The 22,726-nt window shown below is 61.5% G+C and overlaps 2 protein-coding genes across 2 annotated transcripts; both read left to right on the plus strand.

The window, feature by feature from the left end:
• The first annotated feature begins 1,604 nt into the window (after positions 1–1,604).
• On the plus strand, positions 1,605–19,304 carry DPH1 (diphthamide biosynthesis 1). The gene is made up of 12 exons (XM_059865895.1): positions 1,605–1,692; positions 2,406–2,552; positions 4,774–4,837; positions 12,269–12,390; positions 14,103–14,257; positions 14,881–15,002; positions 16,181–16,249; positions 16,957–17,113; positions 17,973–18,073; positions 18,302–18,380; positions 18,686–18,817; positions 19,165–19,304. The coding sequence occupies exons 1-12, from the start codon at positions 1,644–1,646 to the stop codon at positions 19,237–19,239; spliced, it is 1,272 nt and encodes a 423-aa protein (XP_059721878.1). The 5' UTR covers positions 1,605–1,643; the 3' UTR covers positions 19,240–19,304.
• A 314-nt stretch (positions 19,305–19,618) lies between these two features.
• OVCA2 (OVCA2 serine hydrolase domain containing) lies at positions 19,619–20,520 on the plus strand. The gene has a single exon (XM_059865896.1). The coding sequence runs from the start codon at positions 19,622–19,624 to the stop codon at positions 20,321–20,323; it is 702 nt and encodes a 233-aa protein (XP_059721879.1). The 5' UTR covers positions 19,619–19,621; the 3' UTR covers positions 20,324–20,520.
• Positions 20,521–22,726: the final 2,206 nt, after the last annotated feature.

Below are 22,726 nucleotides of genomic sequence, written 5' to 3' on the forward strand. Positions count from 1 at the left end.
CGGCACCGGGGAGCGCCGGCCCCGGAGCACCGGGGAGCGCCGGCCGCGCCTCTGCCCGCCGCGCGTCCCGCCGCCGGCTTTTAGGGGGGAGCCGCCCCCTCGGGGCTGGGGCCGCCGCCGCCCCCCACCCCCTCGGGCAGAGCCTATAAAGGGGTGCCCGGTGCCGGTGCCGCGCTGCCTGCAGCGGCGGGCAGGGCTGGGCAGGGCGGGGCGGGGCAGCGACGGGGCGGGCAGGGCTGGGCCGGGCTGGGCTGGGCTGGGCTGGGCTGGGCGAGCCCCCCCCGGGCCCCCCCTTCCGCTGCCGCCGCCGCCTCTCCCGCCTCCCGTGGACAGTTCGTGAAAGTGCCGCTGCTCCCGTTCCCCGCGCCGCCGCCCTCCCTCCGCCCCACCGGGGGGTATGGCCCAGCGCCGCCCCCCTCCGAAGCTCTGCGGTCCCCCCGGGACCGACTGTCACCCCCGACACATCGTTGTCCCCTCTACCGTCGTCGTCCACACGGTGCCCCGTTATCGCACCGAGGCTCCGCCGCGCCGCCCCGCGCCTGCCGTGATCACGGCTGTCCCCGCTGTCCCGCCTGCCCAGCACCGTCCCTGCCGCTCCCCGGGGACCCGCCGTCCCCTCGGCCCCTTATCGTCCCCTCTGCCCGCCGTGTCGCCGCGTCCTGCCGAGATGTCGCTGTCCGATCCGGCTTTCCGCTGTCCGCGCTGTCCCCGCCGCCCCGGCACGGTCCCAGCCGCTCCCTACAGTGCCTTCCGCCCCTTCTCGTCCCCTCCGCCCACCCGCTCCCTGCCGTCCCACCGGGGTCACCGGGGGCTCTGCTGTCCCCTCTGCCTCCCGGTCGCCGCTGTCCCCTTTGTCTCTCGATTCCTGCTGTCCCCGCACTCTCCGCCGCGGTCCCGACACCCCGGTGCGCCCGAGTTGTCCCCGCTGTCCCCGGACAGTCCCTCTTGCCTCCTCCCCCGTGCACCACAGAGGGTCCCGTTATCGCCCCGGGAACGCCGCTTTCCTCGGGGGATCCCCGCTGTCTCCTCGGTCTTCTATCGTCCCCTGGAGGTCCCCGCTGACCCCGGACTGTCCCTCCTGCCTCTCGAGGGTCCCTCTTGCCTCCTTCCCTCTGTCCCACCGCGGGTCGCGTTATTCGCACGGGAAAGCTGCTGTCCCCGCTGCCCCAAGAGGGTCCCGTTACTCCACCGGGAGCACCGCTCTCCTCACTGCACCGTCGGGATCCCCGTTGTCTCCAGGGGGTCCCCATTACCCTCGGATCCCTCTTGCCCCATGCTTCACAGGGGCGTGAGGGGGACACACACAAACCCATCACCGTGACAACGTCCCCGGTGCCCTCGCCCCGTCCCTGTGTTAACGTTAGGACCGTTAACCCTGAAACTGTCAACACCGCGAGGGATGCGGCGGGACCACGTCCCCGACGGAGAGGGCGGACAGCTCCGCCATCGCAGCGCTTGTCACATCCCACTGCACTCCCGGCGTCCCGCTGGGACCGTGCCGAGAGCGCTCGGTCCCCGCCGCACCGCCCCTCCCGTCGGGGCCCGCCCGTGCGCTCCCGAGCTCTATCTCTCGGCCGGCGACTGCTCCGGCCTTGCGCGGGGATCGCTTAGTGCTGCCTTCCCGCCCCCACGTGCGCACAGCCATGGCGGCCCCCGTGCGGGCCGGGAGCGCGGCCCCGGTGCCCGCCAAAGGTGGGCTAGGACCGGCTCAGCGCGGGGCTCCCGGTGCCGCTACCGGGCGCTGTTTTGCTTGCCTCGACGGGGTTGGCCGGACGGGGGCGGGAGGTGGCTCCTCCACCGTCCCGGCCACCCCCGCCGCCGGCCCGGCCCAGCTGGCCCTTTGTCGGTTGTCCCGTGGGCCGTGCGGGGAGGGTTTGGTGGCTCGTGAGTGCCGGTGTTGGGCTGGAAATAGTGAATAATCCCCCTGCTGTCACTCCCCCGCTGCACTCTGGCATCGCCGAGATGTAGGGGGGCGGCTGCTGTCGGGGGGCGGCTTCAGGATGAGGCTCCCGGGGATGGCTCACCCGGCCCTGGGCGGCTTTTTCCTGGTGGGGTAACGGGATCCCCTTGCTGGGGAAACGGGGGTGCATTAGGGTGTCATCGGGATGCTGGCCCTGAGGGGGCTGTGCGTGCTGTCCCTTCGCTGTGGGGACAGCCAGCTGTACTCACAGGGTTTCGCATCGTTACTGCGGTGCTTTGTGGGCTAAAAAAAGCCGCCTTGTTCCCCCAAAAAGCGTCAGCAATCTGCCCCCAGCGTGCAGGGCAGGACCCCAGCCCTTTGCCCCACTGCCCATAGGGATGTGAGCACAGTGACCCAAGGACAGCGCGGCTGCAGTGCCCCGTGGCCTGCGGGCTGCGCTGTCCTCTGACGGCTCCTTACGGTCCCCTCCCCGTTTGTCCCGCAGCCCGAGCCCGGCAGGTGGCCCAGCAGATCCCCGAGGACATCCTCGGGAACGCGGAGCTGCGGGAGGCGGCGGAGGCCCTGCCCCCCAACTACAACTTCGAGATCCCCAAGACCATCTGGCGCATCCGGCAGGCTCGGGCCAGGAAGGGTGAGCGCTGCCCTGGGGGATGAGCGGTTTTGGGGCTGGTTTGTGCTGCTGAGCCCCCCCGTGGGGCAGGTGAGGCTGGGGCTGAGCTGCTGCTGTGCCCTCGGTGTGTTTAGGCTCTGTGTTGGCGAGCTCTGCTCCTCTCAAGGGGGGTTAATAGATCTGTATCTCTGGATTATAATCACATTGGACAGGACAGGTTGAGCTGCGTGGACCTGTCAGCCTGGAGATGTGTCTGGGATGCTGGCCAGGTCCCTGCTGTGCTGCTCTTGCCTCTCTCCTCTCTCCCTGCACTTTCCTAACACACTGCTGGAGTTGACAAGGGAGAGCCCCACAACACCGGGCACCAGGTGGGGCTGGCAGGGAGCTGGGCTGTGCTGCTCTCTGGTCTGAACCTTCCTCAGAGGGTTGTGTACCCCCAGAGGAGCAGGGAATGATTGTGGAGGCTTCAGGAGGGGTGCCAGGCCTTTCCCTGCACAGCCTGTGCATCCCACTGAGCAGCGTGTGCTCAGCTAGGGGGAGCAGGGCTCGGAGCTCCCCTCCACCCCCATCCCCGGGTGTCACCAGCGTCCCCACCCTGCCTTCACCTGCAGGTAGGGGCTGCTCGTGGGGCAGAGCCGGATTTGCAATGCTTTCTATCCACATGGGAATGTCTCTGCCTGCTGCCACCGAGCTGGCAGGGCTGGCAGGCGTCACGAGGATGTTCTGGAGGCTGAGCCGCTCGCGGCTGCCATGCCCAAGGGCCGGAGGGTGTGGGGCTGCCCGGCCCATTCCGGCTCTGGGGTGGGAGTCTGGGCTGGGCGTGTCCCAGCAGGACCCGGCGGGGCCGCCCAGCCGGGCTGCTCTGGCTTTCCTCGCTGTGTTTTGCTGCTTGGCACCTCCTAATTAAATGTAAATATGCGGCTGGGATTTAGGCTTCCGAGCTGGGAGCCGAGCCCATCAGCCAGCCAGCCGTGCTGGGATTTAAAAATCCGCGTGTGCAGAGACCAGCCAGGGGCTCGTTGCTGGGGGAACGCAGCCTCCCACAGAGCTGCAGCCAGCCCTGCCGGTGCCCTGCCTGCTGTGGGGTTTGGGGGGGCTGGGGAGCACCCCCTTTCCCCATTGTGCTGTGACACAGGAGAGCGACCTCCTGCCAACTTGCTGTTTGCTGATCTGGGGTTGGGGCAAAATGTCTCAAATGGGCTCAATGGGGGATGCTGGGATGTGGAACCTCATCCCTGCCAGGTCATGCAGGGGCTGGCAGAGCACATGCAGCTTTCCTTGGGCCCTGCAGGTTGGAACAGGGTGGGATCAGCCTGATTTGAGCCAGGCCTTTACACAGCTTCACGCTGGCCAGCAGGTTGGGCCTGGAAGCATGGGGATTTTGTTGGAGGGGAATCTGGAGAGAGTGTTTGGATAGATAGCATGGAAGCTGGGATATCTTAGTGGGATTGGGAGGTGAAACAACAACAGGATTAATGGGGCTTCCTCCATTTACCTCCTTCATCATGGTCCCTGCTCCTCCCCACCACCCCATGGGGGGCTCCTGGCTGGACCATAGGCACTGGGCAGTTTGCTGGCCTTTGGAAGAAGAGGGATTGTTCTGATTGTTCTGTGAGGAGGGAGCAAATGAGGAAACATAATTTGTTGTTGAATAAATTCCTGCAAGGCACAATGCTGCGGCTGTTGCTGGCCACCCTCCTGAAATGGAGAGAGAAGCTGCGAGGGAGGTGTGGAGAAGGGCAGTGAGGATGATCAAAGGTTTGGAGCAGCTTCTGTATAAGGAGAGATTAAATAGGTTTAGATCCTTTAGCTGGAAAAGAGGTGAACGAAAGGGGATATGATAGGGATGTAGAATTGTGAATGATGTGGAGAGGCTGAACAGGGGATGATTATTCACTCTTTCTTGTACCAGGAGAACCAGGGGCACACGTTTACATTATTAGGAGCAGGTTTAAAATAAACACAAGAAAGTACCTTTTGCTGTGCAGCACATAATTATAATCTGGAAGTCATTACTGTGGGAAGTGGGAGAGACCAGCAGTGTCAGCAGGTTCAGAGAGGGATGAGGTGTGTGCACAGGGAGGGTGGATGCAGCCCAAGGCAGGACAGTCTGCACCCCAGCTGCCAGAGCCACCTGGATTTTTGGCCAACACCTGGCTGGTTTGGGGAGGGTGGTTTGTGACTGGTCCCTGCTTCAAGATGTCCCTTCCAGCCTCCTAACCCCGTGGCTGTTTCTTCCCAGTGGCCCTGCAGATGCCAGAAGGGCTCCTCATGTTCGCCTGCACCATCGCTGACATCATTGAGCGGTAAGAGCATGGCTTTTCCCTGCAGGGCTCTGGGGCTGGCCTGGGGACGGGATGGGGGCTATTGCTGAGGATGGGTTGGCCACTGGGCAGGAAGAGGCCCAGGGGTATGGATGAGGAGGTGCTCTGCCTAGCTGGGCACAGCTGGGCAGCCCTGTGGCAGGTGACAAGGACCTGCTGCCATCCCTGGAGACAGGGACCGGCTCAGTGCCAGCCCAGCCCTCTCTGCTTGGCTTCTCCTCCCCTCTCCACTGTGCTGGGAGCTGCTGACAGGCTCAGCATGCCGGGCCCCGCAGGGGTGCTGGAGCCGGGAGCAGCCGTGTTAACAACCGGCTGACGCCAGCCCGGTGCCACGGCAGCGCAGCCGGGGAGGGCCAGCAGCGGGGCCACCGCTGCGGCAGGGACCCAGCCTCCTCCCCCTGGCCTCATCCTGCCTCTGCAGCCACGCTGCCCGGCACAGAGATGTGCAGGGGCAGCCCTGCTGCGGCTGGGGAGGCTTGAGGCCACGGTGATGGCACGGAAAGGGTCACTCCTGCTGGGTGACCCCTTCACCACGGCTCCTCTCTTGATTTTTCCGTGCCGCTTGAGAGGCGAGGCTGAGGCACTGGAGAGGAGCTGGTCTGTGCAGTGATAGTGGATGCAGGCACCTTGCAGAAATTGGCCGTGATCTCTCTCCTGCTGAGCGCCGCTGCCTTCCTCCCCACCCACCACAGCCCCCTCCGCAGCCCCTCTCTGTTTTAGCACAATGAATTAGTGCTAATAGCACTTTGTGCCTTGTCTGCCATCGGGGTCGTGGCACTCATTAGCAGCTGCCTTGCCGAGGCCGGCAGCCTCGCTGGGTGCCTGCCGTGCTGGGTGGGAAGGCAGCAGTGCCCGCGGGCTTTGTCCCCGCTCTGCCATCGCCTCCCCCGCGGCAGCCCCGCACTGGGTGGGAAGGTGGGCGCGGGCGGGGGGCGGGCGGGGGGGCAGGGGAGGGGTGTGAGTGTGGGCAGCTCCGCGTGGGTTTGTCCCTTTAAGTGGAGCTGCCTCCTCTCCGGCTTTGGCACCCAGCCGCTTTCATGTCTCCGACTTCAAAGGCAGCGGATTAAGGGGCTCTTTTATCTGAATGAAACCTTAAGCCCCACTTCCCGGTGGATGGTGGATTCCAGGGTGCTGAATGCCAGGGTGCCTCTGGATTCTGGGGTGCTGGCATTCTTGCTGGGCTGTTGAAGGGTGCTGGTGGGAGATGGGTGCTGCATGGGTGGAGGTGCCCAGCCAAGGGAGGGGATGTGGGGGCACTGATGGGATGGTGTTTGGATGTGGGATGGCTTCAAGGCTGAGCAGGAGGGCTGTATCCTTCCCTCACTGCCACCATGCAGTATCCAGAGACACTCCACTGCCCCTCCCTTACTGGGAGCACTGGATGCCATCTCTGACCCTGGCTGGGCATGTGGCTGTGCTGGGTACCAGCACTGCCAGCCAGAGGATAGTGGCTGTGGGCAGGAGTGAGCCCAGCCCTGTGTCCACTCTCTCTCGAGGACACACTGGGGACCCAGTTACACTGCTGGAGGTGAGGTGTGAATCGGCAGGTGGCCTCGTTAGCTCCTGCCTCTTCTGCTATTAATATTCATCGCCAGCATTAATGTGGAATGGAAGCTCAGGCACCCGCTCCTACTGGCCCTCCTCACCCAGTGCTGGAGCCGGATGAGCCTCCAACGTGACAGGAATTGCTGTGTGCTCTGGCTGCTGTCACCAGGCTGGGGACAGGGGCTTGGGGTACTATCAGCCCTGGGCTGGTGTCCCCTTCCTCCTGGTGACAGAGAGGATGTGAGGGCTGAGCGTGACAGGAATACCTGTGTGCCCACTGGGGGCATTGCTCAGCGAGCAGCCCCTTTCCCCAGCCCATCCCCAGAGCCTCCTGCCCTGTCCTTGCTGGTAGGAGTTTGGGGAGTGAGTTCCCCCTCCCCTGCATTCTCTGCTGCTGGCTGCAGAGCCATGCCCGGGGCTGCTGCCCCTGGGGTGACAGTGCCCACCCCTGTGTGTTTCGGTTGAACTGGAGCCATGTCAGCTGCCACTCAGAATATTTATCCCTTCTGCTGGAACTGCCTTCTAATAGAATATTTGTGCCGTGGCCTGGTGGTGCTGGGAGAGCCGAGAGCGGGGATGTGGCTCACTCCCCCGCATCACAGGCGGCTCGAGGGGGACACGCTGCTCGCTGTGCGTCTGTCTGTCCCCGTGGTGCAGTGGGATGGCAGTGTCACCACGTCCCTCACTGCCGTGTGGGAGTGAGCAGGCCCCCGGGGAGCTCCGTGGAGTAAGGAGGGGAGGGGGGCGGCCAGGTGGGGCCTGTCTGAGCTTCCCAGCATTGCACCGGCGCTGGCCGAGCCCCGAGGGGCTGCGGGGATGAAGATGTAGCGGAAGCATCGCAGCCGGAAAGGCCGGTGGGGTTCTCAGCCTGGAGCCTTTGAAATCGAGAGCACACTCGGAGCATTGACCGGTGTGAGGCCAGTTAATTACCGTTAATAGGTTTGTCATTGTCAAAGCAGTGCCGGGGCGAGCGGCCGGGCTGCGGGGGGGGGCGTCGGGGCCGGGGTCTTCGCGCTGCCGGCGCCACATCACGACACTCCCGCGGCACCTTCCAAATTGGCTCCATTTGTCACGGCTGATGTAATTCAGCAGAGTGGAACTCGTGCTGGGGGGCGGCAGCGTGGGGGGAGCTCGGACCACAGCTCGGGGAGGGGCAGCCCCCCAAGCCCACCTGCTGTCATGCCGGGGAGGTGACAGTCGTGTCCCCCTGCGCCACCAGCTTGCGGCTGGGGGCTGTGCAGCCAGGAGCGAACCCCTGCTTCCCTCCCTGCCGGGGCTGGAGCAGACGGATCAGCTGGGCTCTCAGCTGGGCTTTTGATTCCGTGTTAATAAAGTTGGCTGTCAGGCTTCGCAGCTGCTAATTCCTCTGTCTTCCTGTGCCACGCCGGGGTGAGAGGCTCCTGCTAATCAGCTGAGGCTTGGTGGCAGGTATGGGCAATGGCAGGGGGGCCCAAGGGTGTCCTGATGCCTGTGGAGGCTGCCCTGCCATAGCTTTAAACACCTCCCAACTCCCAGTGGCTTTTAAACACCTTTTTAAACACCTCCCAACTCCCAGTGGCTTTCGAAGATCCATGTGAGGCGGTGCTGGAGGTGCACAGACCGTCCTAGTCTCATCCTGGTGACTCAGGAGCAGACACAGACTTTTTGGAGTGTTTATCTCTTTATTGCTCCTGGTTGAGCAATAAAGAGTTAAACATCTGTGTGCACAGCCCAACAGCTGTGGCAGAGCTTGAAATGCCCCCCTATGGCCAGGACCAAAGAGGCCCTGATGGATAGTGTGCCCCACAGTTCCCAGTGCCATGGCTGGTGTGCCCAGCAGGTTCCCAGTGCCAGGTCCCTTGGCCAGGCAGGTCTGCCATGTGGCACTGAGCAGTGTGGGACTGAATGCTGTGATGAAGCTGGCAGCATCACCAGGAGGTCCCAAAAGGCCACCCTGGGACACTAACAGAGATCAGGATCTGGCCTCAGCTGCACAGTGCTGTGGCTCTGCTGGCCAGCTCTGCCTTCCCTTCTTCCCTCGTCCTTTTCAGCACAACCTGGAGGCTCTGGCAGCGGGTGCACACTGTGCAGGGGAATTTAATCACTGTCATTAACCACACAACAGCATCATTAGGAGGAATGAAGTTCTCACTTCATTGGAGATGTTCAGAACCTTCTACCCGGGTGGTGCCTGTGGCAGGGGGATTGGGCAGGGGGAATGTGTGGGGTCTATAGGGCTGTCACCTCCCAGGGCTGGGATGTGCCAGCACAGGTGTGGTGCCCACCACCAGTGCCGCATGCCACCTCCTTGTACCCCACAGAGCTTTGTGTTATGGAGAGAGGACAGGCACCATCCAGACACAGGATGGTCATGGTGTCTTTACAGCCAACGTGCACTGACCCTTGGTTTGCCTTATTTTGAGGTTTTTTTGCTACTACAGGACCAGCAAAGCTGGGGTGCCCTGGGACTTGCCCCTTGTGAGGTGGTGTTTGCCCTGCCACCTATAGTGAGGACAGAGTGGGAAGTCCCTTCAGGGGAGGGGACCCAGGTGGAGATGGTTCCTCCTGGGGGGCTGTGGGGACACCCACCTCTCTCCATCATGCCCCACTTGCAGAAGCTCTGTGGGGCTCCATCATTGCCCAGCTGCAGCCGGGCTCTTCCAGCACCAATTGCAATAAAATCGCAAACTCATTATTTTAATTATGTGCAGCCTTCCTGTGCTAATGAAGTTGGGAGTCTGGTAATGGGGCTTGGTGATGGGCTTCTCTGCTAATTAAGTGCACTGTTCTCAGCCAGGGCTGGGCTCAGCCCCCAGAGCCCAGGACAGCAGCACCCACGGGTGTCCTGGGACACACTGGGCTTGGGCACAGGGCAGGCACTAAGGGTGGAGTTTGTGGGGTGATTATGGGGTGATTGTGGGGTATTTGAAGGGCCACATGCAGGAGAGGCAGGTGGCTGTGAGGCAAGGGGCAGTCTGCACTGTGTTCCTGTTCCTAGCATAACATGCAGACACCCTGGCATCCCAGTGCTGCCTCCATCCTCCCATAGCACAGGGGTGCCAGGACTGGCCACTCTCAGCCCAGTCCCCTCAATCCCCTCCCCACCAAGGGCTAGTGGACACATAGAGGCTGAGGACTTGTCCCTGCTGGGGAGAGCAGCTCTGCCTCATGGCTTGAGGACCAGCACTGTATCATTCACACACTGCCAAGGGACCTTGCGCTCCTGCCAGCAGCAAATGCTCTCATTCATTTTTCGAGGGGCTGGGATAAATCAGAGCTGCTCCAGCCAAGTTCCTGTGCTCAGGTGACAGGGGTTGGCTACCCTGTGCTTGGAGACATGCAGGCCCCATGTGTGCACGTCTCTGACCCAGCGTTTTCAGCCCAAAACTTGTCCCTGGATTGCTGCTGCCTCCATCCTGCACTGGGGAACAGGGCTGGGAGGGCCTGGGGGTCCCAGCTGGGATGGGGCTGGGACCTGGCCTGCCCTGGGGCACATCCTGCCAGTGCTGAGCATGGCTCTTTATAAATGGGATTTTGGGAGCCATCTGTTTAAAGGAGCAGATAATGAATTAGGGGGAGATGAGAAAAATGCTAAGGCCAGGCGGTTTTTCAGAATGAGCCGGGGTTTGCGGGACGTAAAAGATGAATAACCTCCCCACGTGTTCAATATTCATGAGCTCCCAGCTGTAATGAGCATCTCAGCGCTGGGTGGGGACATCCCTGTCACCACTACCAGCACGCTGCTGGGACCCATCCGTGGCTCTGACAACTTCCAGGGACACAAAACACTGACAAAGATGCTGCCGTGGCTGCCCCTTGCCCACGTCCTGGTCCAGGCTGGTTGGGAAGCAGCTCCCCAGCCTGTGTTGGAGGCAGGTGGCTGCTAATTGACATTTCCTTCCTCTGTAGTTTGATGAAAGACTCTGGCGACACTGAACTGATTAAAACATCAAGGGGAGGCCCTGGCGCCTGCCTTTGATTTGTCTCTGGAGATGATTACGGCTCCGCTCGATTGTCCAGCCCAGCCGGAGCGGGTGATCCCAGTGTGTGCCATCCTGGAGCCCTTCCTGCAGCACCACCAGGCTCCTGGCCTTGCCAGCACCATTGGGTTCCCTCCTCACCAGGCACCATCCCATGACCTCTTTGCTCGCCTGTGACTCCACTCCCTGCAGCCAGAGGAGGAATCTTGCCCATGGCCAGCGCAGGGCTCAGCCTCGTCTCTCCTTGCCCAGCTGCAGCCCCACACATCAGGCAGGGCCACGGGCACCTCTGCCCTCCTCCTTCCACTGTTGCTATTTCACTTTCTTGCTCTTCACCCCCAGGGACTTTCTCTGGGGTTTGGGCCAATTTGCATACATTTTAATCTATAAAAAATTAAGCGGCGCTGGCTGCCGCTCTGAGTCAGACCTCCCCATCCTGAATCTTAAGGAGCTGAATAATTTTCCACTTTTGCTGGGATGTGTGGAGTCTGATTCACGTTCATCTCATCACCTCTCATTAGAGGAGGGGGCTGGGGGCTCGAAAGGGTGGGAAGAGCCTTCTCGAACCTACACTGGCAGCCCCCAGCCCCACGGTGTGACCACGTGGGCAGTGGAGGAGCCATCCTCCCATCCAGGCCACACTGGCCGTGAGGAATCGCGGGATTTGGCTGCTGGCAGGATCCTGCCCATCCTGTGACGTTCCCCAACCCTTGTGGAGTGGGTGCTGCCCAGGCCAGACTCAGAGGTGAGGATGGCTGTGCCCCCTCCTTGGGGATGCTCCAGCATTGCTGCTCCCCTGTCCCCCTCCCCGGGCGCTGACGGATGGGCCGGAGCTGTTAATATTCAGCACGCTCCGCCATTTCTCCACCTTCTGCCATCTGCCCAGCTCTGCCCACCATTTCTATTCTTGCCGCCGACGTAACGCTCCCTGCCTGGCGCTCGGGGGGAGTGCGGGACCCTGGCCCCCAGCCAGAGATGGGTGCTGCAGGGGGTGACTCTGTGCCAGGGCCCCCTCCTTCCCTCGTCCCCGGTGCCAGCAGCAGGGGGGACCCCGCTGGCACCGAGCTACAGCAGGCCTCAATTAAATAAGGAATTAGCATCTGGTTTAAGCAGCCCCTCCAGGCACGGGGCTTTGTCATCGCGATACCTGCTCTCATCCTGCTGCGGCAGCTCCCTGGGAAGGTAGCCAAGCTAATAATCCCCCAAAATGGTGCAATAAATACCCACAAAGGTGGTGTCTCTGAATCATGCCAGAGCCCTGGCTTTGCTGCTCGGTGCTGGTGTGTGCCCCTTCACCTGCAGGCTGGCAGGTGCAAGGTGGGTGTGGACTGGAGCGGTGGGGGTAGGGGACAGCACCAGTGGTGGTTTGGTGCTTTCCCTTGCCAAGTGCCACTTTAGCACCAGCTCTTCTGGAGGTCACACAGCTTGGCCAAACTGGCATCCAGGGCTGACACGGCCAGGTGCAGATTGGATTCACCAGCTCACACGGTGCCCACAGCCATGGGGTGGCGGTGGCTTGGCTGGCACCACAAGCGATGCCAGGACAGCTGTTCTGCCCATCCTGGTGGCTCCAGTCCCTAGAGCTGGCTGGTGGAAGCGGTGGCACCACGCTGTGCCGGGTCTCCCTCTGCTGCTCTCCCTGCTGGAGCATTAGGAATCTGGCAGCGTATTGTTTGATGAGTGGATAATCCGCTGAATTGCAAACAGCTTTACCCAATTGAAGAGGCGGATTACCGCTCTCCAGCTTAATCATGTTGACATCTCAGAGAGTAGCCAGTGCTTGTCCTCTTCGGCGCGTGGCTCGGCGGCAGCGCGGGGTCTCCCCGTAGTGACATGCCACTGGGGCTGGGGGACAGAACCTGGGCTGTGGTGACACGGCTGTGACCCTCAGTGCTGTGCCTTCCCACAGGTTCACGGATGCAGAGGCAGTGGTGATGGGTGACGTGACCTACGGCGCCTGCTGCGTGGATGACTACACGGCCCGGGCCCTGGGCGCTGACTTCCTGGTGCACTATGGACACAGTTGTCTAAGTAGGTGACACTGAGTCCCGGGGTGCTGCTGGGGTGGCCATGTGTGGCACTGTGGAGGCTGTGCTGCTGCCACCGTGCCACACCGAGCAACTCCACACCCCTCTGGATGCCGGCTCGGAGACTTAGTGCCAAAGGCTAATCCCTTCCCAGAGGGCTTTCTGTTCTCCAGCTTCAGCTGCTGGCTTTGGATGGGGCCAGGCTGGTTGGGTGGCTGCTCACGGGCAGGATCTGGGGCGCAGCAGGGCGTGCTCATCCTGCTCGGCTGCTGCAGCAGCACACAGATCCAGCCGTGTCCCCGAGAGCAGAGCAGCCAGGCCATGGCTTGGCAGGACCCTGCTGGCCCAGGGGATGAGGCTGCTCCTGCTCCCCACCTGGCCTCTGTGGAGTGATGACAAAGGGAATGATGGCAGAGGAGAGCAAGGGCCTGGGGGTCCGGCTTGCCCCAGGGCCAGGAAAGGCGGCTTTGCGGGTACAGTGCAGGCTGGGCGGGGAAGGGAGGAGGAGGAGGAGGCTGTGTGCTCCCCAGGCGGACAGTACTCTGGATCCAGTTGCCATGGAAACTGCGCTGCTGTCCCAGATGCTGCTAACTTTGAAGTCCACCCAGGATGGAATCAGCCCAAAAATAACAATAAGACGCTCTGGGTTTTAAGGTGGATCTGCAGAATTGCCATAATGAGTAGGAGGTGTGTGCATCCCTGCTGCTGCCACGCTCCCAGCACCTGGCAGCCCTCCTGGACGTTTATGGGGCCCTATAAATGGGTTTGAAGAATTGCATCAGGCTCTGTATGAAATACTGACTCCCCAGTTGAGAACTCTGTCCTGAAAGCCATGTCGGTGTGAGCGTTCCTGGTGATAAATATGTGTGCTAGGTGCTTTGTTATGGGAGGAGGGTTATGGGCACCACTGGAACAGGGAGTATAAAACTCCTGGTTTGTAGCCTGCTGCTCATGAATGAACAGCAGAAAGGGGAAGAAGGGGCCATATCCATCAGGCTGCTCCAGGGAATAGGACTCACATCAGCTGGAGCTGCTCCCTGCAGGGACAGGCAGGCACTGCCAGGCTGACTGTCACCAGACCAGTTGCCATCTGCTCCCCGTGGCCTTGTCGCCCTTGCCTGCTCTGGGTTGGGTGGGTCACAGGGCAGAGTTGGGTGGGTCACAGGGCACCCTGGGTTACCCATAGGCTGTTGTGAGGATGCTGGGCTTCTTTTAAGCTGCCCACGGTGGTCCTGTCACCAGGGTAGCTGGTGGTGAGGCACACGATGCTTCCTGCTCTCTCCCAGCCCCACGTGCCCCGCAGGAGGGAGTAATTTGCACTTAATTGTGATCAGGCAAAGAGCACCAAAATGGGAAGTGAACGTGGAGCTGTGGATCGATGTGGACTCTGTGTACTTTAATTATTCACTTAATCGTGGTGACAAAGGCTTCTTAGCACCAGGGGTAATTAGATTTGTGTTCATTGATTCCCCAGGCTGCCATTATCTGGAGAGAAACGAGCGGGTGCTCTCTGTGGCTCCCATCTGCACCCCCTGGCCTGGGTGCCAGCACGGGCAGAGGGGGTGGCACAGCACAGCCTGCCTGTGGCAGGGCAGTTTGGGGCACAGGGAGCCCCACCAACATGCTTTATCCCCCAGCTGCAGGCAGCAACAGCCTGGGGCTTGCTGGAGCCCTGGATGTACCCCACACTCACACCCTGTCTCTTCCTGTCATCAGTTCCCATCGACTCCACCCAGGGGCTGAAGATGCTCTATGTGTTCGTGGACATAAAGATCGATGCATCCCATTTCCTTGAGACCATTCGCTTCAACTTTGCAGCAGGCACCTCCCTGGCCCTGGTCAGCACCATCCAGTTTGTCTCCACGGTGCAGGTGAGATGGAAATCCCTGGCTTTTGTCTCCCCCTGAGTTTTCCTCTGGGGAAAACTCAGCCCTTCCCTGTCCCAGCCCGCGGCGGGAGCGGCTGCCCCGGGGTGCTGGTGGAGCTGGTTCCCCTCTGACGAGTCGCTGCAATAATGTGGTGCTGCCATAACGTTGATCAAGTACTTTATAATAACTCTGATCAATGTTTCATGGCAGCACCCCTCCCCAGCTCCCCCGGGAGCTGCTCTGGAAATGTCAGGGCAGGCGGTGGAGCACTTGGCATTTTGATGCAGTGCCGGCAGCGGCCGGGGAAGCTCCGGCGGCTCTGTCTGTCTGCCCCTGAACGGCCGGCTGGGCAGGAGGGGAGGAGATGAATGAGCCTCTTGAGCCGTGTCTATCAAAACACGGGGCTATCCAAGCGTTAAGCCTTTTCCCTTGTCTTTTAATTGATACCTTGGTTGAGCCTCGCTGAGCATCCCCGGCTGCGCGGGGCTGTTCCTGGTGCTACCCCAAGCAGGCTGGTTCCCCTCCACCAGGTCACAGCAGCTGGGACTGCCAGGGTTGGGGTGTCCCCAAGGGTCCTCAGCCACTCTGTGCAATGCCTGTCCCTGCTGATCCCCAGTCTCCCACAGGCAGTGTCCCAGGAGCTGCGCTCCCAGTACAAGGTGTGTGTGCCCCAGTGTAAGCCACTGTCCCCGGGAGAGATCCTGGGCTGTACGTCACCCCGGCTCGCTCAGGACACAGATGCCATTGTGTAAGTACCCAGGGTCCTTCAGCACCCTCCTGCCTGGCCCAGACTTGCCATCCTTCCTGCACCCCCTGCCTGGTTTTGTGCAATTTTAGGGGATGGTTAGGGCTATCCACAGGCTGGGATGGGCCCCCTTCAGCTCCTCACGCTGCTTTAAGTGGCGTGTGCTTGTAGCACGGAAGAAATAATTGAGTCGTATATCAGAATAGATAATAGATGGAAGGGCGGGTGGATAATTGGAAAAGACAAATGGCCGGGGCCCAACATCACAGCAACATTAATTTTATTTAAGGACAGCAAATTAGAGGGAGCACTTCGCTTCCTATCACCTAATTATTTTAGGTAATAGAAATGCTTAATGTACTGTGAATACAGTGTGCTGCAGAATAAATAAATACAAGGACCCCACCCTTGGGGGGAGCCGGGGAGCCCAGGTGTGGGTTTGGGCCCTGCTGAGCTCCTTCTTGCCCACGCTGCTGGGAGCCAACATCACCAGTGCCTTTCCAAGCACGGCCATACAGGGAGATTGCTGGACACAGGGGTGGTGAGAGCTCTGGATTCATCTTGAGCCACTTTCTGTCTCTCCAAGGACGGCAGGGGCAGCCAGGCTGGCGCTGCATTGGTGAGAGCGGGTCCTTGCAGCTGGCAGAGGAGCGGCGGTGCGGTACCAACCTGCGCAGGTGCACTCGGCCTTACCTGCGTCCTCCCTGCATTATTATTTTCTTCTTTGCACCGTCTCTGGGGCTAACTTTTGCAGACAAATTAGCTTTGATCTCCCAAAATGTCATTCTCCAATTAAGGGCAAAATCTAGTCAAGTTTTACGTCTGAATTCATTTTCCAGGCCCTCACTCCATTAGGGCAGCTGAATGAAAGGCTTTGAAATGTAATTGCTGACTGGAAATCCGATTAGAAATGGAAGCAGCAATGTCTAGAACCTGCCATTGAGATGGAGCAGCTCCCAGCCACCCCGTGCTGGTGTGAGCACCCCTCCTTGCTCCGAGCATGGCTGCCTCTCCAGCCCTGCCATGCCAGGGAACCCTGGCTGTGCCTGCTGCCCCTGGGTCCCAGCACAGGAGCTTGGATTCCTGGCATCTCCGCTGTGCTGCAGTTTGGAAAACCAGTGAACACGTGGATGGGCTGCTGCTGTTTCCCAGTGCCATAGCTCTCCCTCCCCTCTCGGCAGGTATTTGGGCGACGGGCGCTTCCACCTGGAGTCCATCATGATTGCCAACCCAGGGATACCTGCATACAGGTACAGCACCCGCTCCAATCCCATGGTGGGGACCACCCCATCTGTCCCCATGTGCCCCCCAGGGCTGGGCAGGCAGCTGCCAGCAGCAGGCATGGGCAGGTGAGAGGCCACGGGGTGGGTGAGGAGGTGCTTGGGGGAGATGAACACCAGCCATTTACTCCGGCTGAATAAAAACATTTTGACAAGTACCTGTGAAAGCGCGTGGAGGTGCAGCCATTAAAGCCCGGCTGCTGCAGGCAGAGGCCATAAAGCGCGATGATGAGGCTGCTGAAAGCAGATGAAATATCAGGAGTGAAAGGCTGGGCCCATTTGGAGGAATCTGAATTTCCTAGTAGGTCGTTTGTTACAAACGGGAGGCGCACGTCAGGTTTATGGCGCTGGTGAAGCTGCCGAAACCCGAGTGGGATTTGATTAAAATTCTCCTCGTCAAACAAAGCAACAAATCAAAGAATTCTTCATAATTGATGAGCCAGGATGGGGGGAGCTGAGTGTGAAGCTGAGCACGGAGCTGAGGCTCTACTGAGTGTTGGGGTGCTGTGGTGGGACACTTGTCCCTATCCCTGTCCTTGTCCCCTAATGAGCTGGCTGGGTCCTACATCAGCCAGGAGGACAGATGCTGTGGGAGGCAATTAGTGCTAATGAGGGACGGGCATCACTGGGAGGAGGGCAGGTGATGGAGCCCGTGTGAGCCTGGCTGTGCTTTGCAGGTACGATCCCTACAGCAAAGTGTTCTCACAGGAGCACTACAGCCACGAGCGCATGCACCGCGCCCGGCAGGACGCCATCAGCACTGCCAGCACTGCCCGCTGCTGGGGCCTCATCCTGGGCACCCTGGGACGTCAGGGCTCCCCCAGGATCCTACAGGTACCAGCCCACTCCCCAATGTCCCCACCGAGCACCAGGCATTACTGTTGGGTGGGGGGAAGGAGTGGCGAGCGACAGCACCATTGCTGCCAGGGTGGATGTGGCACCACTGGCAACTCAGTGGCCACTGGCCCCAGTCTGCGTGGGCAATTAGCAGCAGATGAGGGAGGCTGGACAAGGGCTCATTAAACCCATTCCTGGGGAGAGCCGGCCAGTCTCGGAGAACCCCCCCTCGCCCAGACAGCTCGGCAATTAATTGGCTGGGTTTGTTTTAATTGGATGAACTTCCGATCAGGTTCAGCATCCCTGCTCAGCTGCCGTGCTGGTGCTTTCTGCACCCCGGCTGGGAGAGGGGAGCAGGACAGCAGAGTTCTGCCCTCTGAGCATGGTGGCCCTGCTCACACCCAGAAATGCTGGGGTGAGATTTGAGGCAGGGCAGCAAGGTCCCAGCAGCTGCTCTTCCACAGTGGGCAGGGCACGGGCATGGCCAGGGCTGGCTGGGCAGGGGGCGATTAGTGCCGGCTCTGGAGGACAAGGACATCTCTGGCCCCTCTCCTCCTCCTTTAAGCCCTGGCTGCAGCCAGCCCGTGACAGGCGGGTGTCCCAGGGCAGGCAGCCGCTAACGAGAACAGATTGTTGTCATTGAGCAGTAATTACTTCATTAGGCTGAGGCACGTGCTGGGGAGAGCTGGGCACAAGCCGGAGCCATGGCCACAGTCTGGCCTATGACTGCCAAGGGGACACGTGGGGCAGAGCTGGGACCCACAGAGGGTCTGGTGGCCAGGAAGGGGCTGTGAGCAGGGCTTGGAGGGCTTTGCTGGGAGACCCTAACCCTGCCAGGTGGCTTTTTCCCCTGCAGCATCTGGAGTCACGTCTCCGTGCCCTGGGCCGGCCCTACGTGCGGGTGCTGCTGTCTGAGATCTTCCCCAGCAAGTTAAAGCTCTTCCCAGAGGTGGATGTGTGAGTGCTGCTGACCCCCTCCAGCCCCAGGGTGCCCCATCCCTGTGCAGTTCTAGCTTGAAGCTGTCCCTGACACTTCTGTCCTGCTGTCACTGTGCAGGGAAGGGGCAGTGCTGTCCTTAGCAGCGTGGTGCTGGCACAGTAAGGACCTTCTGGGGTTCTGCTGAGGGGCTTCGCTGTGCCTTGTTCTTCCCAAAATGCTCATCCCCACTGACATTTCCCTTCCAGGTGGGTGCAGGTAGCCTGTCCCCGGCTCTCCATTGACTGGGGAGAAGCCTTCAGCAAGCCACTGCTGACACCCTATGAGGTGAGCACCCCTCTCTCTTTTGGGGGGACAGTCCTGGCTTGGGGTGGTGCATCAGAGCAGACCTGGGGATGTCCCTGCACCCAGACAGTGTCCCCTCCTCTCTGCATCTGTGCTCTGTGCACAGTCCAGGCATGCTGCTGGGATAGCCAATCTTTTGTGAAACTGTTGGGATTCCCAGTGCCTCCAGCTTTGCCCCAGGAGTGCCCTCCTCGGCACACCAAGCTGGATGCTGGGACCTCTCCCAGCACCACCAGCTCCCCCTGTGAGGGCACTGCTCGGGGACTCATCCCTGGTCCTCTCTGCAGGCAGCAGTGGCTCTCCAGGACATCGAGTGGCAGCAGCCTTATCCCATGGACTTCTATGCCAGCCAGTCCCTGGGGCCGTGGACGGTGAACCACGGTGGCACACAGCCCCCGCGCCGCGGGCGGTCGGCACAGGTGGGCAGCGGGGGGACACCGGGTCCCCGCTCGGTCCCTCGGGCCGGTGAGAGCACCGGGACGGGCTGAGCACGCGGTGCCGCTCCGTGTTCGGTGCCCGGTGCCGCGTACCGAAAGCGCCACCCCGTGGTGTCGTTGCCACCGAACAGTAACGGGGACAATGCCAGCCCGGCCCGGGGGAGGAACACGCGGCTCTCCCCAGCCCTGTCGGGGTGAGCGCCAGCCGAGCCCCGCGGCTCCCCGGGAATGGAGGGGTTCCCCCCGGGGGTGCTGCGGGCTGGGCAGGGACCGGCTCATCGCAGCTCCGGCTGGGGCTGGGACATCCCTGACCCTCCCTCTCCTTGCAGGGGAAGCCACCCGCGCCTCCCGCCCCGCCCGAGGGTGGGGAGCAGCCAAGCACCGGGGACCTCGCAGCTTCGTAAGTGTCGCCCGCAGCTGCCGCGCTCCGGGACCTGGCAGGGGCACCGCTGATGTGAGCACCACCGGGACCCCCCCTACTGCAATGGATGGGGTCGCACCCCGTAACTCGATACCACCACTGCCCGCAAGGACGGACCCCGGCTGTACGCGGGGAATTGCCCCTTGCAGGACCGGGCCGTGCTGCGGCCCTGCCCGAGGTGGCACCGGGGGTCGCGTCCCGCCCGCCCTGCCGGGGCTGCCCCGTCCTCACCCCCTCGGCGACCTCCCGCCCCTAGGGGGCGCGCGTCACCTCGGCGGAGGCGCTCCGCTCGCTCTCCTCTGTTCGCCCAATCAGCGCGCCGCGTTTCGGCGGGAAGGCGGAAGTGGCGCTGCCGGGGCGCGGCCATGGCGGAGATGCGGCCGCTGCGGCTGCTGGCGCTGCACGGGTACCGGCAGAGCGCCCGCCGCCTCCGCCAGCGCACCGGCGCGCTCCGCAAGGCCCTGCGCGGCCGCGCCGAGCTGGTGGCCATCGACGCGCCGCACCGCTTGCCCGCCGGCGCTGAGGACGACCCCGACGGGGATGACCCCCCCCGCGGCTGGTGGTTCTCCGGGCCCGGCACGTTCGAGGCGGGCGAAGCGGCCGCGGCTCCGGCGGGGCTGGAGGAGTCTCTGTCGGCCGTGGCGGCGGCACTGGCGGAGCACGGGCCTTTCGACGGGCTGCTGGGCTTCAGCCAGGGCGCGGCGCTGGCCGCCATGGTGTGCGCCCTGCGGGCCCGCGGCGACCCGCGCTTCCCGGTGGCCTTCGCCGTGCTGGTGGCCGCGTTCGCCAGTCGCGCCCCGGCACACGGACACTTCTACCGGGAGCCCATCGCCCTGCCCACGCTGCACGTCGTGGGCGACACGGACGCCGTGATCGCAGCGCCCCTGAGCAGGGAGCTGGCCCAGTGCTTCGTGGAGCCTGTCGTGCTCTCGCACCCCGGCGGGCACTTCATCCCTGCGGCTGCGGCGCAGAAGAAAGCCTACCTGGAGTTCTTGGAACGCTTCTGCCCCGGGCAGGGCCAGGCCGAGTGCCCAAAGGCTGGGGAGGCTCGAGAACGGGCTCTGTAATAAAGAAGGGCTCTGGTGAGCCATGTGCAGCCACCCATCCTGTGAAACATCGCTGTTTCCATGCCTCCAGAGGGACGAGAGAACAGCTCACTGCACATTCTGCTCTTCAGTGTTCACCCAGGCCAGGCTAAATGGTTCTTTATCTCCCTTTTTTCCAGCTTTGTTGTATACATCAATATAAAACATATATGTGTATATATATGGCTATATATATATATGTATATAAAGTTATATATTAACGTGTATAACATGTATGACATGTAACACGTGTGACAGTGAGGGGGTTGAGGGCAGGAGGGTGACACTGCTCTGTGGGCAAGGTGCTTTCAGAGACTCCCAACACCTGCTCAAAAGGAGAGTTCCTCCGCTCAGCCACAGGAAGTATCTGCAGAGCACAGAGCTCTTATAGTTTTACATCCCAAAACCTCGTGGTTTTTAATATCTGTTAAGCCAAGCTTCCAGCTGGTCTGGGCCTGGAAAACCCTCTCATCCTTGGCAGTGCCAGGGCTGGTGTTGTTATAGGAATGAAATGCCTCCTGGCTCGGTGTGCATGTGTTGAATCTTCCTTGCACAAAGTGCCTCCATGAACAAGAAAAAAGCTTGTTGCTGTTTGTGGCTCTGTATGATCCAGAAGCACAGGAAAATCTTTATTGCTGTAACAGTTGCAGGTGTCCTGCTCAGCTTCTGCCCAGCTCAGCACTGGGCACCAGTCTCAGGAAAGGAGAGCTAGCAGAGCTTCTCTAACCATGGCTTTCCTTGGGGGTGTAGAGCTGGTAAAAGAAGGAAATTAGGTGACAAAAGTGAATTTTCCCCCTGTCAGCTCAGTGTCAGCTCTGTGAAGCCACAGGACACTGTGCTGCTGAAACCCTTCCTGTGCTCACTGAGCTGGGAACGGGCCTGGCAGTGCCGAGGGTTAAAGCAGCACAGGAGGGGTGAGCAGCTCTCAGCCCCAGAGCAGCGCTGCAGGAGTGAGCAGCTCTCAGCCTCAGAGCAGCGCTGCAGGAGTGAGCATCTCTCAGCCCCAGAGCAGCGCTGCAGGAGTGAGCAGCTCTCAGCCCCATCGCGTTTTGCCCCGGTTTGCAGCACAGTGGTGATGCTGGCAGGAGCATGTGGCTGTTTCCCCGCAGCCCAACCCCGCTCTGCTGTTGCCCTGTGGGGCTGGGGGAACTCGTCTGTGCCACTTCACGTGGGCTGTGTCACATCTGCTGTGACGGCGTCGGGTGTCTGCACCCCTTGGTGACACCACGGGCAGGGTTTTTGGGGCTGCACGCCCGGCTGCAGCTGTGGCCGAGCACAGCGACCAGCTGTGACAACGCTCCGGAGCCTTTGTCCCCGCTCTCCCCCCGCCGCCGGGCAGGGACGGCAGCGGCCGCGCTCGCAGCCCCGGGAGGTGTTTGGTTGTCGCCGAGCTCGCTCTCGGTGCTTTCCCGGCGCGGGGGAGGCACCGCAGCCATGGCCGCCCGCCCGCACTGCGGCCCCGCAGCCCCGGCAGCTCCTGGCAAGAGGGAAGGAAGGAAGGGGAAGAAGCTCAGGGTGCGGTGAGTGAGCAGCACGGCCCCAGCTCTGCAGGCGGCTCCCTCGGGTGGGTCGGGGAGGGATGGGTGAACCGAACTAGGGTGCTGCGGTTCCTGCCCCTTTCCCGGGGTTTGCATAAAGATGGCTCCTGCCGGGTGTCTGCTGTAGCGGTTTAAATAAATTATTAAAACAGATAAACGCGACCTTTGTCCGCAGGACGTGCCTGTGTGAGCTGCGCAGGGAGGTCCTGCTTGGTCCCGGTGTGGTGGGAGGAGGGAAGCGGCTCGGAGGGGTTTGCCGTGGGAATCCTGCCCTCTCCCTCCTTTCCTGGCCAGATGCCCTCGGGCTGGCCCCTGCCTCTCTCGCAGATCCAGGTCTGTTCTTGGGATGCAGCCACAGAACTTGGCTGCTCTCAGAGGTGAGCCTGGAGACAAGACTGGCTGATGTCCTCCCACCCCTCACACAGCTTCATGCTGGGGAGTTCTCTTTTCCATCACCCAGTGTGGCCCAGGGGAGTTGGTTTTTCCCCCAAAACACCGTGGCCCAGTTGCTGAACAGAGGGGTGATGGTGTGAGTCCGGGATCTGGGTGGCAGCTGTGCCACTTGCCTGGCACAAGAGGGCCCTGGGGACAATCACCAGTGTTAGCAGCAGCAGCGGGAGCCTGGGTGTTTTGGCAGGGGGATGTCACCCCTGTCCCCAGATGTGCCTTTCCATACCCCAGTGCAGTCATTGGAGCCACCTGTGTGGCCTCAAGGACAGGAAGGACCCTGGCTGTGGCCCTGCTTGTGAGGAGCCTGCTGTGGGCATGGAGTCCAGGGAGAGCTTTGCTGCCCCTTCCCTGGGTGAGCAGAGCCCCCAGCCCTGTCCCAGTGTCCCGGGGAGGGCAG

The sequence above is a fragment of the Haemorhous mexicanus genome, chromosome 22 (genome assembly GCF_027477595.1).
Source record: "Haemorhous mexicanus isolate bHaeMex1 chromosome 22, bHaeMex1.pri, whole genome shotgun sequence".
Lineage (NCBI taxonomy): Eukaryota > Metazoa > Chordata > Aves > Passeriformes > Fringillidae > Haemorhous > Haemorhous mexicanus.

Bases quoted from the DNA above. Each gene is read 5' to 3' on its own strand.
- DPH1 (XM_059865895.1), top strand. From the start codon at position 1,644: ATGGCGGCCCCCGTGCGGGCCGGGAGCGCGGCCCCGGTGCCCGCCAAA. The intron at 2,553-4,773 runs GTGAGCGCTGCC...GTTTCTTCCCAG, and splicing joins GCAGGCTCGGGCCAGGAAGG to TGGCCCTGCAGATGCCAGAA. The intron at 18,381-18,685 runs GTGAGCACCCCT...TCCTCTCTGCAG, and splicing joins CACTGCTGACACCCTATGAG to GCAGCAGTGGCTCTCCAGGA.
- OVCA2 (XM_059865896.1), top strand. From the start codon at position 19,622: ATGGCGGAGATGCGGCCGCTGCGGCTGCTGGCGCTGCACGGGTACCGG.